At 44.9% G+C, this 17,079-nt stretch overlaps 1 protein-coding gene across 1 annotated transcript; it reads left to right on the forward strand.

Moving 5' to 3' along the window:
- The first annotated feature begins 4,179 nt into the window (after positions 1 to 4,179).
- Positions 4,180 to 9,774, forward strand: GJB2 (gap junction protein beta 2). The gene is made up of 2 exons (XM_014791205.2): positions 4,180 to 4,372; positions 7,625 to 9,774. The coding sequence occupies exon 2, from the start codon at positions 7,647 to 7,649 to the stop codon at positions 8,325 to 8,327; it is 681 nt and encodes a 226-aa protein (XP_014646691.1). The 5' UTR covers positions 4,180 to 4,372; positions 7,625 to 7,646; the 3' UTR covers positions 8,328 to 9,774.
- Positions 9,775 to 17,079: the final 7,305 nt, after the last annotated feature.

A 17,079-nucleotide genomic window follows, 5' to 3' on the forward strand; every position in this document is an offset into this window, starting at 1 on the left:
AAGTGGAAATGGCTCCAATACAGTTTAAGGAGAAGTGTAGATGAATAGCTCACACACAAACTCAGTTCTGAAGAGGGACTTTCCAAGTCAGAGAATCCACCTGTTTGGGACCTCAGAAGCCTAACTGACCACGTAGTCAGTGGTTTCCAGAGAGTGACAAATTTAAATTCAGGACATTGTAGAGTAGCATTTCATTCAAGCTGCTGTGGTCTATCAAATACAATATAACCAAGGAATCACTACTCTGTAGGCCCTTGTCAACCTATGTCTATGATTTTTTTTTTCCCACTAAAGCAACTCATGAGTGTTTACTATACCCTAACTTATTCCAAAAGCTCTTCAAGATGATATATAACAACAATACGGTTGTAACACAGACTAAAACATAGAAATCTCTTTTGTTCCTTTCTAAGTGATGCAGAATTTCCATTTTGACAAGACACCATAGCTTACAGAATTTAATTGTTATATTCAATAGAAGATTATCCCTACCAGTTTGCCTAGAGAGTTATAGCTTTGCATTCATTTCTGACCAACATGTGCTTTTGATATAATCACATGTGGAAGTATCTTTGTCACTTCTCCAGTCTGCTTCATAATCACAGAAGATACAGACACTGCTGGCTGTGCAGGGAAGAGCACATGCTCCTTCAGTAAAGCCAAGGAAGTGGACTTATCTTACTGCTGCCTTGGAACTGAGACACATCCAGCAACTCGAATTTCCCCAAAATATTTTATGTGTGAATATAAGAATAGGATGAGGGAAATGGAAAGGCTTATAACAGTTTCAGTCATAACTCAAAAGTTGGAATTTTTATGAGATGTCTTTAATTTGAAAGTGAAGAGAATAATTAAATTAATTGAAATCTGAGATTTCTTTTTCCTCTTTGAATGTAACAATTGATTTTTTCCCCTAAATGATTTGACATTAACAATTTTCAGGATACATAAGTGAGGGTGTGGGTCAATGACGCAGAGAGGAATCGTAGTGAAATGGTGTTCTCCTATGATAATTATCCACACAAACAAAAAAGGCCCACACTAACACCACTCCTGCTTTAAAATTATGTTATCAGATACAAGGCGTTATTAGTTACCCAGAGACGCCTGGGGTTCCTTAGATCTTCAATTTCCAACTGCTGTTTTGAGGAGAGCTGAATTTTCTCTCCTTTTTTGCCAATGATTAATATGATTAATATTTCAACAGTAAAGCCAAGAAAATGGGTATAGACCAATAGCTAGTGCCTCTAATAACTAATTGCTAAGAATCATTCAATGACTCTAACTTGTCCTAAAACTTCGAAGTGTTAGGACATTTTCTCACAAGCCTCTTCTTGTCTTGAGACATTTTCTGCTACCACCTACATATGATTTGTGAGTCAGAAATTTAACTGAGGCATTTTTTATGTACATTCAGAGCGTCCTTCCCAGGGGGGATTCAAGAGGCACCCCATTAGGCAGCTGGCAAGCATTCATTCATTAAAATATGTTAAGAAATATTATTTGTCTCACACTGATTTCTTGCACAATAGCAACTCCCTTTTTTTTGGTTTATTTATAAAATGACTGTCAAATTAAAATATCAAATAGCTTTAAACATTAGTATTTCACCTTATAACCTGACAACTGCATCACTTGAAATATCTACATAAAAGCTCAGCTCAATTCTAAACACCTGGGATTTGCCTGCTTGCTACTAAGCAGGTGTGTAAAAGAGTCATGTGTCTCTCTGACACTCTGAAGTGACAGGTGTGGCTGTAGCAGACCCTCATCAGCTAATCAGCAGCAGTTACTGGGTGAGTGCCCCATCTTCCCTGGGAACTGCCAGTCCTCTGACTAGCTTCATTCCAGACCTACCTCGGAGACACCAGAGTTTTTTCCATAAAGCCAACTCAAAAACTAGTCTCTATCTTGTTCACTGCCCACAAGTCAGTGAGACAAAAGTGTGCCCATCAAGCAGCAGGCATGCGTGGAGATAACTTCAAACATCCGAACTTGAGACCCTTCTTCCATCCTCTCTCTCCTTCTCCTCCTCCTCCTCAACTCTGGAGGACACAAAAACATATACAGAAGACTTCCTGCCCTAGAGGAATCCAAGTCTGGTTAGGAACAAAACACCAACACGCAGAAAAACAACAGAAATCACACAAAACAGAATGAAATCAGGTGCTGAATTGTAACTTAAGAGCTGTAGGAGTTCTAGCTACATATCCTGAAATACCGAGTGGCGGTGATGTGCAATTAGCCAACACACACTGATTACGCAAAGCAGGAAAACAAGTCAGGGGAAACAAGGAAAAAGAAATTTAGTAGCTCCCTGTAATCATGATATGGACACTAAAAGCTAAGGTGAAATGTTTCAATGGGGGAAAGTGAGTCAACTTCCAATCTCCAAACCATCTTTACCAGCCGTCTTCCTACAGCGGTTCTAGATCCTTTCTTCATTCCAACCCAACCAGGCAGGACTCTAACGGACTAAACAGCGCTGCCACTGAAAGAACTAAAGGGAGGAGCCCCCTCCCCCGCGCCAGCTCCCCCACCGCCCACCCGAGTCACCTCCCCCCTCAGCCCTGCGGTGCGCTCAGACCCAGGAGTCGCCTCCACCCACCAGATTTTGCCTTGTAATTTCTAACCAGCCGATTCAGCACATCTCCCAGCTAGCCGTGTGCGGCTTCCGGCAGCCCTTGGGGCTTTGTCTCTTCTTAGACTAAGACTTAGAGCTGGAAGGTGGGTGGTAACCGCGGGACAAAACTCCTGTTCGCCCATTCAAGAACGGCCTAAGTTGGCGCATGGCGATGGGGCGCCAGTTTTACAAGGAAAAGTCAATACCTTCACACTGATGGTAGCAATCATGGGAAATCCACTTCTGAGGCCACAGCTGCCCTGTCAGGATGAATCACCATCTTTGCTTAACATAAATCTGACCTAAGTAAAGCCAGCGTGAGAGCCAGCACGCCTGCACCTTCACACTGGCTGCTTCTGCAGGAATCATGAAGCAAGATACCTGAGCAGGTGACAGCCACTAAGGCTGGACACAATTCCCCAAACGCGGCCTGCTCTTGCAGTGTTAATTCTCCTACCACTTGCTTTGTGAATATCCATTTTCTGTCACCTGCATCTCAAGACACAAAACACCCAACCAAATGAGAGCAGTGAGACCTCATAATCCAAGCACAGTCGTCCGGGAAAAGAACCGAGCTGCTCAAGGATCCTCTCCAGAAATCCTATCACTGCTCCCCTTTCGTGGTGTGTGTGCAGGGGAAAGAAGGGTCGGGGACGCGGCTTCTTGCGATTTCTCCACTGTGGAAGGAGGAAGAAGCGAGCAGGGCCCAGGGAAGCACCCTCTGCTGGGGCTCGGATGGCCGCACGTCCAGGTCCAGGGCCCAGGCAGACGCCCGTGCCAGCCTCGGCAAAAGCAGGACTTGTCACCCCCCCACCCACCTCCAACCCTAGACCTTGGCATATCGTCGAAAGTGATGGAATCAATTAGGGAATTCAAGGAGGCCTTTGTTGCCTGTGAGATTTGGGGAAGAGAAAGAAGCAGGGACTTGGCCAGCACTGGTGGCGCCACCTCCTTGCCCACTCTGAACCCAAATTCCGAGAAGGTAACCAACCCTGCGCAACCGCGTTATAGCGCAGAGCGTCGCAGGGAACTGGAACCTCCGCGGCTGGAACTTAAATCTTCAAACCGTTGAGAACGCATGTTTTTCTAATAAAAAAACATTAAAGGAGAGCTTCAAATACAATAGTACTGTTGAACTAGTCTAAGTAGAAATATCAATAATAGGAACAACAGCTATCTTTTAAGCCCACTCACTCCCCAAAACGCAGGGAGCCGAGGTCTGGGGCTTTGCATCCTCCTTAGGTCACCAGTCTCAGCCTCTCGGCGCTCTGTCCCCGGGCCGCCGAGAGGCTGGAGGCGGGGTGGGGGGAGCGGGGAGTCAGGACGCTCGGGGGGCTCGGAGCACTGGGGGGGGCCTGGGTTCTGCGGGCCCTCGAGGGGCCCTCGGGGTACCCGGGAGGCCCGGCGCGCCCCGCCCGCAGCTTTGGGACGGCCAGGCGGCGAGGAGCCGCCCCCTCCGTAACTTTCTGAACAGCTTCGGGGAGGAGGCGGGGTGTGGGGTGCGGTTAAAAGGCGCCGCTGGCGCAGGCAGGTGCTGAAGACTCGAAGCGCCCGGCGCGCTCCGCTGTCCTCGACTCTGAGCCAGGCGGCGGCGCCCGGCCCGCAGCGAGCGCAAAAGCGGCCCCGGCCAGGACCAGCCCAGGACCGGCGGGAGTGCCCGCGCCGCCACCCTCGACCTCCTCGCCGCCCGCCGACCCCGGCCTCGCCGCCCGCCGACCCCGGCCCCGCCGCGCGCTCCCTCCGACGCAGGTGAGGCCGCCCTGCCGCTGCGCCCCGGTCGGAGCAGTAAGGCCGGCGCCCGACTGTCGGCGCCCCGGGACGGCCAGGGGCTGGGCACCTGGCGCGGGGAAGGACTTCGGGACGGCCAGGGGCTGGGAGCCCGGGGCCCCCGGGTTGGACCCGGCGCGCACGGAGGGCCCTGCGTCGTCCCTGTCCCGGGCAGTCGCGACAGCGGACCTGGGGCAGAGGGCAGGCGGCGAGAGCGGACTTCTGGAAAGGGAGTTTCTTGGGCCGGGTTCTGAAATTGGAATCGGCCTGCTCCGGCCGGATTTGCGGCGGCGGCTGGGGAAGGGGACGTGGTAACCTAACCCCAGAGTTGGGGATCGGGTTGGCGCGCCGGCCGCGGGGGAGGGGAAGGAAGCCGAGACGGTTCGACCGCCACGTGACTGTGTGATTGTCCATACTATTGCTTCGGGGAAATTCTCGCACTGCCGCCGCGTTGCTCTGTCTGCCGCCACCAAAAGTTTTTAATTGGCCGAAGGCTTAGCTTAGGAAGAAAACTCGATTTCGTTTGTTAAGCAGGACGCCTTCCCTGGAGGAAACTGACCTTTACTCCCTCGCACTGCCTTTGCAAAGACAAGCACTGGTCGAGGTCGGGCGGAGATTAGTTAGAGATCCCTGCTTCTGAGCAGGGAGACCGTGGCCTAAATTTGAGGCGAGATTTTGGTTGCTTCTCTTTCTCCTAAACAATTTAAGAGAGTTTGCCTCCACGTGGTGTTTTCCAGCTTTTAGGACACTTGTTTACAAATAAGGTAGTGTTCAGCTGAGAAACGCGTTCTTTGGCGCGGTTTCGTCAGCCCTTTGGTGTTCCTCACTGGAGGCGGGAAGTCAGCCTAAATAGCTGCGTCCTCTAGCTTCTGATAGCTGGACACCTGTGACCATTTACTTGGGACTGTGTCTTGAGATGTGTGGCAACAGCCATGTCCCCATTTGCCCTTTGAGTCTGTTCCAAAACTACTGTGCTACGTCAGGCACAATTACAGACACGTGGAGTGGGGTGGGGCGCTCTGTGGAGACGGCTAGTTAAGATCAACCATCAAAAAAGTAAGGATTGAGAAGAGTTCAGGGGTAGAGAATTCCTTTCGACTTTCTGGAACCTGGTGATTCACCCAGCGCCTTCCCTAAAGAACAGAGCCAACTCTTCAACTCACCTCTGGCAGCGGTCCAAACAATTGCAGGGTATGTGGGCCAGGTGCCAGGGCAGGAAGGGCAGGAGGGCAGCTCCCTGCTAATTGGAATATTGAGAACAATTTCATCCTGCTTGGTTAGTCCGTCTTGACCTATTACTCCTGTCCCATTTGGGGATCAAATTTTAATTTGTTCCTCTTCCTGAAAAGATCTATAGAACAGGTAGCTGCAGCTCAACCAAGAGCTTTAGAAAACAACAATATAGAGTTTACTTCAAGCTGTATTTTTCTCAACTGATGGTGATTGGCCTGGTTTACAGAAGAGTGTGTGGTCTGTGTTTGCTGCTGTGGAAGAAGGCAAGGCACAAGCCCCATGCCTAGATTTATAGCAGAATGTGTTGATATAAACCACAGACAGCTTAGTTCAGTGAGTGTCCTGTTCTCCACTTAGTAAGTGCCAGTGAAGAACTGGAATGTGTAATTTCGTAAGATGGTTAGAATATGAGTTTTGGTTCTGCTGTTGTGGCAGGACTAGACGGAGGTGTGGACCCTCCAGCAGCATGCCCTTTGGTTCACCTAAGGACCTCCCAGACAGTCTGTATTTAAAGGGTCAGGGCTGAACCTGGACCAAGCCACTGTTTTTCCCAATGGTGTTTCTCTTTTTCACACTGAGTAGGGCTAAATGTTTCTGAATATATTTCGATCTTATGTAACTTTTGTGTCCATGACTCTTCTCCATGTCTCTACTGCCTCCTCTGACCAAGGTGGTGCCCCACAGCAGAGCCCAAGATGAGGTGCAGTGGTAAAAGACATTAATTTCGAGCCAGCTTAGGAGCCAGTTTAGGTCCATCGGGAAACAGGACCCAACTTGCTCCAAGTGAGGAGACATTATGCTTTTAAGTGAGAGAAGAAGGAGAATTTGCTAACAGCTTTAGAAGGGGTGGAAAACAGATTACTCATCGGGATTGTGGAGAGGTGGAACCTTGTTTAGAAGAGGGGTTCATTGAGACAGACGGGGTGTAACTATGAATAAATCAGGACAGTTTGTATCCTAGGATAGAGAGAAGGGTGCTGGCTCATGGCAGACTGGTCTGTGGCTTCTCCAGATCCCTTCTTAGTGAAGAGTACATCACCCCAGCAAGCTTGGCTTCTGTGGCACCTTGTAGGGCCAGTAACTGGGGAATCCCTGAGTTAAATTTTCTGTCATTTTTCATAATGTACCTCTTTAGAGACACTTCTAAATTAAAACCACAGCCCACAATAAAAATGCACAGTTGCAACACTTATCAAAACAGATACGCCTGAGGACAAACCGAGGACTCAGCTCCAGTGTGACAGTGAGGACCACCAGTCCACACACAAAAGGGACGCAAAAACCCACCTGTGTGTCGGCTTGTCTCCTTAGAGAGACCATTTCTAACCTGCTCCTTTTCATGCAGAAAAAGGAAGTGAGGCCATTTGTGAAATTTTAAGTTGGAGTGCCTCAAATGTGAACTCTACTGTTGGTAACAATCATTTCACTGCCACATCCCAAGTCCATGAAATTAACTGAAATATTTTAGAGAAAGTGGCTCTGCAGGGAGACTTCACCTTTAAGGCAACGTTGGCCCCACTGGTATCAGTCCCAGTGGTATCAGTCCCAGTGGTACCGTCCAGAACTTGAGGCTGGCAAGCCAATGCAACTGTGGAATGCTGAGGACGTTGCGCGGGTCGGGAAGACCCAGGGAGTGTGTGCGGACGGCTCCACCAGCACTATTAGTGCCTTTGAGATAGTGAGTTCTTCTGCTTGTGGTGCTTCCCTCCCCGCCCCCCAAATTTTTATCATGTGCTGAAGTTTGGGTGAATTACTCAGGTGAATGAGCCACTCTTCATCAGAGAATACCTGAAACATGTCCGAGGTGATTTGGGAACTATACATTTAATCCTATGGCAAACTAAGTCGGTTTTGTTTTCACCTTTTTGGTGAGGTTGTGTAAGAGTTGGTATTTGCTCAGGAAGAGATTTAAGAGTGCTTACTCACCTGAGACCTAGAGAGACCTCCCAGGTTCTGTACTGACTAGTCACCTCTGTACTGTGTTCATCTTGTCTTTTCCAGTGCACACCGCCCAGAGGAGAAGATGGATTGGAGCACATTGCAGACTATTCTGGGGGGTGTCAATAAACACTCCACCAGTATTGGAAAAATCTGGCTCACCGTCCTTTTCATTTTCCGAATCATGATCCTTGTTGTAGCTGCAAAGGAGGTGTGGGGAGATGAGCAAGCTGATTTTGTCTGCAACACTCTACAGCCAGGGTGCAAAAATGTGTGCTATGATCACTATTTCCCTGTCTCTCACATCCGACTCTGGGCTCTTCAGCTGATCTTCGTGTCCACACCAGCTCTCTTGGTGGCCATGCATGTTGCCTACCAGAGACACGAAAAGAAAAGGAAGTTCATTAAGGGAGAGATAAAGAGTGAATTTAAAGATATTGAAGAGATCAAAAGCCAGAAGGTCCGTATCGAAGGGTCGCTGTGGTGGACCTACACCAGCAGCATCTTCTTCCGAGTCATCTTTGAAGCTGTCTTCATGTATGTCTTCTATGTCATGTATGATGGGTTCTCCATGCAGCGTTTGGTGAAATGTAACGCCTGGCCTTGTCCCAATACAGTGGACTGCTTTGTTTCCAGGCCCACGGAAAAGACTGTCTTTACGGTTTTCATGATAGCAGTGTCTGGAATTTGCATCCTGCTAAATGTCACTGAATTGTGTTATTTGCTAATTAGATATTGTTCTGGAAAGTCAAAAAAACCCGTTTAACACATTACCCCCTATTAGATAAAAGATAACATGAAAAGGATGAGGCAATCTGTGCTTAGCTGTCAAGGCACAGTCACCAGCATTTCTTATAAAGGTTCTTATCTTAAATGCAACCATTTGAAACTCCTGTAGATCTCACATGAAACTCCACACGCCTCTGATAAAGCTCTACTCTCCTAAAGCTTCAAAACAGAGGCTTAAATCTATGCCTGTACTGATTTTTACTAAAATTAGTTTCGATGAAATCCCCTGCTGCTAGGGGTTATTTGTGTTAGGTACTTTCATATTTTAAACAAAGGATATCGGCATTTGTTTCTCTTCCTTGGAGGAAAGGGGAGAAACACCAGGTCCCAAAGAAGACGCTGGGAAGGTCTGATTGCTCCTCTTCGAGTTCCCTTTGCCATTTCCCCAAATTAAGGGTAAACATAGAGAATCTTTGTTCTTTTATTTGCTTTGGAAGTTTTAGTCTCTGACGATGGACAAGGTTACCTAATGCTTCAAATGCTGTTATACTAGGTGAAAACTTTAAAATAAGACATGAGCTTTTGATCTACAAGATATTCTGAAAACTGTTATATGTTCTTCCTATTTCGAAGGCTCAGATTGTGGTTTGTAAATGGTGTGTAATTAGGTACTATCATTTAATTTAAAATATTTAGTTATGCATAATTCGCAGTGCCACTGTGAGGCTGTCCACTATACTAACTGTGGAATGTAGTACATGGAAAGATTTCAGCCTCTCTCAAGGGGAACAAACTAGAAGTTCTTAGTGATGGCTTGTGATAGCAAATGGCCTCATTTTAAAAATTGAGGTGTAGTTTTGCATAAGAAATATAGACTGGATGTAACACCAACTACTACACAATTACGAGTGGTGTGCACTGGGTGGTATGCACCCTCTCTTCCCTTACAGTGTTGGCCTTTTCCATTACTGTGGTAAATGGGAGGAGCACTGATGTAAAGAGGTTGCTTGGGAACATTTTATTGCCACAGTACAATTTCATGGTGCGGAACAAGTGGGGAGGAGAGGGGGTACTATTTGTAAAGAACGGTTGGAAAGATTGGACTCTAAATTCTGATGAGTAAAAGTGAGTTTTGTCTACTTCAAAAGTTTGTTTGCTTCCCTCTTCAACATCCAATTTTTTTAAGTGAAAATAGAATTAATAGATATTTTTTAAAAGTAGAAACTAGGGTTTAGATAAGTATTAAGCAGTTCTATAGGACAAATTGAACCCTAATATTATCATTATGCTTGATATGGTTTCCAAAAAATGGTACTCAACATACTTCAATGAGGGTAAACATTTTCCTGTTGCTAAGAATAGCATTATAAAAACACTTTGTAATAATGAATAATAGCTTTAATTACATGCTTGTAACTAAAATAATTTTGTAATGTCTCAAATGTCATTTAAAATATTAAAATATAATAGTTATTTAAAATCTATTACAGTTTTTAATGGAATAGCATATTTTAATTTGATCTGTAGCCAGTTTTGTAAACTACGTTAATATTTTACATTTCATAACACCAAACAGGTAAGTTACCAGGGCGTCTGTCCACCATTCTGGGAGTCTTCTGCCCCGGTTACAGAAGAGCCTCTATCACTAGAAAGATCGACTGGTAAGAAGGAAAGAAAGCTGTGTTCTGTCCAGCCCCATGCTCACCTCTCACAGGTTTTTGGTGGACACATGCATAATATGCTGTGTGGGTAGATTTGTGGCTTGGAGAATGCTGAGTTGGATTCATGTGACCAGTTTGGCTCCTAAAAGAATCATAGAAGCTGACACTTGAAACTGTTATTCGTGGTGAAAGTTGGCTGAGGCGTGAGAAGAATTCTATAAGGTGTCTTTTCTATGGGATTTTTCTTTCCGTATATTTGTATGCAACTAAAGCTGGTCTTATGAAACTGCTTTTTATTCTTTGGTGGCCACTTCCGTGGAAATAAACCCTGTGGCTCATCCTGTCCTGTATGTGACTGGCTGCTGCTACCTGCAGGCCTGTCTGTCCCTCAGGCGCTGTCCCCAACACAGCCAACAATGACTCTGTCCTTTTAATAGTATGAGCCTTCCATCCAAGGACTTGAAAGCATTTTCCACTTCAATAATTATGAGTATTTTTATGGATTTAAAAGGACAAAAAACAGTCCACTTTCATCCAGGTGATAGAAAAAAGATAAGAAATAGTCCCCGGCTCCCTTTCATCGTGCTCTGCACATAGCCTGTTAAAAACAGTGCACGGCTTTTAAATAGATATGTTCACTCTTGCAAGCTATGAAGATTATTATTCTCAAGGTATTAAAAGATTAGGTCAAAATAATTACAGGCTATTAATGACCACTTTTAAGAACTTATAGAGAGGTCTGGCTACATGCCTGAAAATTAGAGCTTGAACTCTGAAAATGGTCATCCTGAATATATATCTCACATCATCAATTTATAATTTGTACCAGGTAAGAAAAAGCTCTGTTTTGGGGCCTGCCCGGTGGCGTAGCAGTTAAGTTCGCGCACTCCGCTTCGGGGGGCGGGGTTTGCAGGTTCTGATCCTGGGCGCAGATTGTCGCACCACTTGTCAAGCCATGCTGGGTCAGGCGTCCCATATAAAGTAGAGGAAGATGGGCACGGATGTTAGCTCAGGGCTAATCTTCCTCCCCCCCCAAAAAAAAAAACTCTTTTATTTTTTTTTAAAGATTCCAGCAGAGGGCTCTGTGTCAGGTTGGCCATATCAAGTCCACAGCCTCACGTGGGCCAGCCTTCTGAGGGCCTTCAGCACTGGCTGAGCCTCAGTGCAGATGACCTCTGGGAGTTTATGAAACAGCAGGTACAGCCCAGCTGCTAGTTCTACCTTGTACGAGGATTATTAATAAACTGAGAACCGTGATCTCAAACTACTCTTCCGGAGAGGTGCAATTGTCAAAAGGTGAATCACGATTGGTATGAGTGAGTCAGGGTCAACTCGGAGGACAAATGTTGTGCTCCACGGGGTGGCCCGGGTCTGAGCTGTCCGTCGCTGCTCTCACTGACCTACACGACCAGCTAGAGAGCAGCAGGCAGCACGCAGAGAGGGGTCTGTCGTGGGAGACAGAAGCTCACTTCTTTCCCCAGATCTCAGTTTCCTCATCTTAAATGGGCTCACTGAATACTTCCCAAGGTTAATGGCAATCAAATATGATAATTTATGTAAAGTTCTCCACATAGTAAAGCACTAAGTAAAATATTATTGTCATCTGTTCTATCAGATACATCTCAAGCTAGAAAGATGATGGATGGTATTTTAGATAGGAATGACTCAACCAAAGCTTGATAAACTGGAAGCTTGAAAAAAATGCACATTTACACAAAGCCTGAGACAAGTACCATAGAAGAGGAGGAGAGATTAGCCACACAGGACGAGGGAAGAATGGCTGAGTGCAAATACAACAGCACAACAGGATCAGGAGATGATGACTATGTTACCCTGGAGTTAAAGGAAAATCCACAGTGTGAGACAGAAAGTTTTGATTCATCTAGTTAGGTCTCTAAATATCTTACACGTATGTTACCAAATGCTCTACATATGTGATCTCATTAATCCTCACAGCAACAACATGAAGTAGTGGGCCTGTAGGTCACAATATTCCTATTGAAGGGCTCAGGAAGGTGCAGCTCAGGGAGATGACATGTCATGCTCAAAGACCAATAGAGATGGTCCTGCCACAGTAATAATGTGGAGTGGACCCTAGAATTCCCCTAGTGCATTTAATTCCTGAAGCTAGTAGCCAACACCACAGGGCTACACATCTTCCCCAATGTTGGCAGGGTTAAAGAGGCAATCCCCACTGCTCGAGACACTCCATTCCACTCCTGCACGTCTCCAATTATTCATTTACTCAGCCAGTATTTATTGAGTACCGAGTGCTAGGAACTACTGGGCAGCAGGACTGTGAGCAAAACAAAGTCTCTGCCTGCACGTTGAGGAGGAAGACTATAACAAATACCTGTGGATTCTTTTTTTTATATATATATAATTTTTATTTATTTATTTTTTTCCCCCAAAGCCCCAGTAGATAGTTGTATGTCATAGTTGCACAGCCTTCTAGTTGCTGTATGTGGGACGCGGCCTCAGTGTGGCCGAGACGGAGAAGCGGTGCGTTGGTGCGTGCCCGGGATCCGAACCTGGCCGTCAGCAGGGGAGTGTGCACACTTAACCACTAAGCCACGGGGCCAGCCCATACCTGTGGATTCTATGTGCTGCAGACAAGTGCAATGAGAAAAATAAAACAACGGAAGGGAGCTAGGAAGTGCCGGGGGCCAAGAAAATTGCTATTTAGTGTAGGGCGGTCAGGGAAGTCTTCTCTGCTAAGAGACCCAAAGGGAACAGGGAAGCAAGCCAAACGGATCTCTTAGGGAAGAGCAGTCCAGTGAGAGAGAAAGGCCGGCACCCAGAGTCACCAGGAGAATGGGATGAAATGAGGCCAAGGAGGGGGCGGGTAGTACAGATCGTGTGAGGCCCATGGGCCACTAGGAAGTTTCATTACTGCTGTGCTGACATTGGCCTGCTTATAACATCTGCTCTCCAGCATCTGTTCTGCCCTCTGGTGGACCCAAAGTAAGTGTATTTTCCACTTATGAACGTTAAGTAGCTGAAAATAGATCCAAGTTCAATCTTAACTTTATTCTCCAGCTATGCAGCTCCACATTCCCCACTTGGTCATTCATTCATTCAATATTAAGCAACTTCTGTTTACCAACCCACTAGGTACAGGCAGGTAAGAAAGAATAAAATACATTCTCTAACCACTGGTGGTCAAGCAGTGGTAACTGTGCCAGGAGTCATCCGGCTCCCCCTCAAGGCAGGAGATACACTTTAATACCTCAGTGTCCTCTCGGAAATGAGATGGTGCCCAGCACTAAATGCAGCTCTCCAGCATGGCTGAGCAATGGGGCAACTGCTCTGGACACACATTATTATTAAAGTAGTTTGATTCTGAGTTAACAGCCTCATCACCTTTCCTCATTTTCAATTAAAAGGCCACCAATGTGACTTATGTAATTATAGAATTAATATATAAATACATTCACATTTAAAATAAAATACAGAAGTATATAAAGGCAAAAATGAAAGTCTCATTTCACAGCCTTGCTCAGAAGTATCAGTATCCTTCCAGTCTTCTTTCTATACAATTGCAGATACGTATATACATATACACACAAGCATACACAACCATTTTGGTTTGCATTTCTTACTTTTTTCTGTGATAATTTCTCATTTAGTAATATGCCTTGGAAATCTTTCCAGGTCAGTATGTATAGATCTAACTTGTTCTTTTTAATAGATGTACAATATTCCGTGGAATGACTGAGCCATAAGTTATTTAACCATCTCCTTATCAATTAACAGTTACATTGTTTCCAATTTTTCACAAAGACTACTCCCCCTCCCCTTCTCTTCCTGCTCCCCTGCTCCTCACCTCCTTTCAAACCAGATCTTCCCTTTGTAATACGTGTCACATGGATTCTTGCAACCTAAATTCAGGGCTTTACACTTTCCCTGTTAAATTTCATCTTGCTGATTTTTGCTCATCCGTCTGGTTCATCCACATCTTTCTGAGTATCCACTTTATTAGCAATTCTTCCAACTTTATGTCATCTGTCAGTTTAATGAGCCTGCTTTCTCTATAGTCACTTAAGCCAATAAAAATGTTGAATATGGAATGCCACCAAAGATTTTCTTTGAGTTTAACATCAGTCCATTTACCAATATGATTTGAGTTTGGAGTTTTAAGGATAAACACACTTAGCTGTATCTAGTTCACAAGTTTTTATCTTAATAGTAAGGATACTATGACAAACTTTGTGAAGTATCTTACAAAAATATTTAAGTGTATTTACCATTTCATTATTCATAAAAACACATTTATTGAGCTCCTCGTATGTGCAGAGCATTGTTCTAGGCCCCACAAAGGCCTACACAGAGGGCAAACACAAAGAAGGTTTAAAAAGGAGGACACAATGAAGAGGGCAGATGTATATAAGGAGGTTGCAGCGTGTGACAAGCTAGATATGACAGGCACAGCAAAGCACTACAAAAAGGGTTCAGGGTGTGAATAGTTTTTAAGGCGGGGGTGCTCTTCAGGAACAAAAAGCTAAATCATGAAAGATAACAGGCCTTTGCCAAGAAAAGACCTAAGACCAGTGGTTAGTGTGGCCTTTTTCATTTCTTTGAGAGGCTAAATCACTTATCAAGGACTCTTTCTACCACTTGATATTGTAACTGGCTGACCGGTTTCTCAGAAGCCCTTAGTCCAGACTAGAACCCGCAGTGATGTGGAAAGCCTCTCTGTGCTGCCACCTGCTGTCAACAAGGGTAACTGAAGGGCGCTGCATGGTTCCAATCCCCTGGGGCTTCCCTCAGCGAGAGCAGGGGCGCCCGCCAGCATCAGTCTTCTCAAGAACCGCCTGTACCTGAACAGCCACATCACCCCTCCATAAAAGTTTCCCTGCTTCCATTGTTCCTGAGTTTGTATTTCCAATTGTAGATATCTAGCCATCGCCGTTTTGGTTTTTGTTGTTAGTGCTGTCCAGTCAATTCTGACTGCTAGTGACCCTGTGTAGAGCAGAGCAGGACCCTGCCTGGTCTTTTCATGTCCTCCTCTCACCTTCTTGCCCTATATCTTGCACTCTGTTGCTATTCACAGGATTTTCATGGTCAGTTTTTCAGAATATATGTCCAGGTCCTTCTTCCTAGTCTGTCTAGTCTGGAAGCTCCGCTGAAACCTGGCCACCACGGGTGACCCTGCTGGTATTTGAAATACTCTTGGCATCATAGCAACACGCAGCCACCGCAGTCTGACAACTGACAGATGGGTGGTATAGTTCCCTGACCGGGAAACAAACCCAGGCCTCGGCAGTAACAGCACCGGATCTTAACCACTAGACCGCCAGGGCTGGCTGTTGTTTTGTTAGGGTAACCATAAAAAATGGAGAACAAAAATTCACACATAAACATACACTATTTCATCTCATAAATAGTATAATAAGCAATATTAGCAAACTTCTATAATCTCATGGTTATAGTTAGTGGCTTTTCACAAGGTTCTTTTTTTTTTTTTTTTGTGAGGAAGATCAGCCCTGAGCTAACATCCGTGCTAATCCTCCTCTTTTTTGCTGAGGAAGACCGGCTCTGAGCTAACATCTATTGCCAATCCTCCTCCTTTTTTTCCCCAAAGCCCCAGTAGATAGTTGTATGTCATAGTTGCACATCCTTCTAGTTGCTGTATGTGGGACGCGGCCTCAGCATGGCCGGAGAAGCGGTGCGGCGGTGCGTGCCCGGATCTGAACCTGGGCCGCCAGCAGCGGAGCGCGCGCACTTAACCGCTAAGCCATGGGGCCAGTTCCCACAAGGTTCTTATTTAGGTTTTTCCTCAGGTTTCTCTAAGTATTCTGTCTCTTGGATTTTGAAATCTTACCATCTAGGACCATAAATGCCATGGTGAGATTATTTCTTACTCAAAGCTCATCTACAGGGGCTGATGAATCTCTTATTTAAAACTTTTTTTTAAATTATCATCTAATATTAACATGGCAACTCTTTAAAGATTCAGTGTTATTTGGTTTTACTTCCCTTATATTGTTAGGGGGAAAAATCACCTAATATATTCCACTCCGATTTTCAGCCTCTTTATTGATTATGATATCTACTTTTCAAAACCTGAAAAACAGCTTTAGGGCAATTTTGAGTCATAATAACTCAAGAAAGCATGAATTTTTCCCATTTGCCCTGCCTTTTCCAAAAGAGAGCGATCTCAATTTGTACACTCACGTTCATGGCAGCATTAGTCACAATAGCCAAAGGTGGACGCAACCCAAGTGTCCATTGACAGATGAATGGATAAAAAAAATGTGGTAAACACATAAAAGGAAATATTATTTGGCCTAAAAAGGAAGGAAATTCTGCTACATGCTACAACATGGATGAACCTTGAGGACATTATGCTAAGCGAAATAAGCCAATCACAAAAAGACAAATACTCTATGATTCCACTTATATGAGGTGCCTAGAGGAGTAAAATTAATAATGATAGACAGTTGAATGGTGGTTGCCAGGGTCTGAGGGAAGGGGAAGTGGGAAGTAATTGTTTAATAGGTACAGTTTCAGTTTAGGATGATGAAAAAGTTCTGGACATGGATGGTGGTGATGGTTGCACAATAATGTGAGCGTGCTTGAAAGTGTACACTTTAAATGGTTACTGTGGTAAATTATGTTGTGTATGTATAATATCTTAATGTGAAAAAAAAGAGATCTCTTTTCTCAACACAAGAGACAATGGATGGTCTACAGTGAAAGACACTGATTGTGATCATAAGCACATTAGAAGTATTCTGAACTGAGACACACATCAAACGCTGTTAACGTCTCTACCCTATTTTATTAGGGCTATAATGCACCAAAATAAATTCCTAAGCCCATATATATTAACCATAAATAATAAACTAATAAGACAAGTCTGAGCACACAGCTGAGTCTTTCCCTGTCCTGTGAAAAACAATCGTATTTCAAGTCTGGACAAGTCATTTAGGGAAGAAGTATCAGAAAATTATTCTGCCTCAAATTCACTTCTGGCATGCTAGAAGTGACCTTTCCTAATCTCAAAAATATTTCTAATACCCTCTGTAGCCCATACCAGGTAGAATATTAAGAAAAAAAAATATTATTCTCAGGAATGGTGATAAAAATGGGGGAAAATTCTCATGGCCAGCTCTAAAAAGATTC

The sequence above is a fragment of the Ceratotherium simum genome, chromosome 10 (genome assembly GCF_057802395.1).
Source record: "Ceratotherium simum simum isolate JZ-2026a chromosome 10, ASM5780239v1, whole genome shotgun sequence".
NCBI lineage: Eukaryota > Metazoa > Chordata > Mammalia > Perissodactyla > Rhinocerotidae > Ceratotherium > Ceratotherium simum.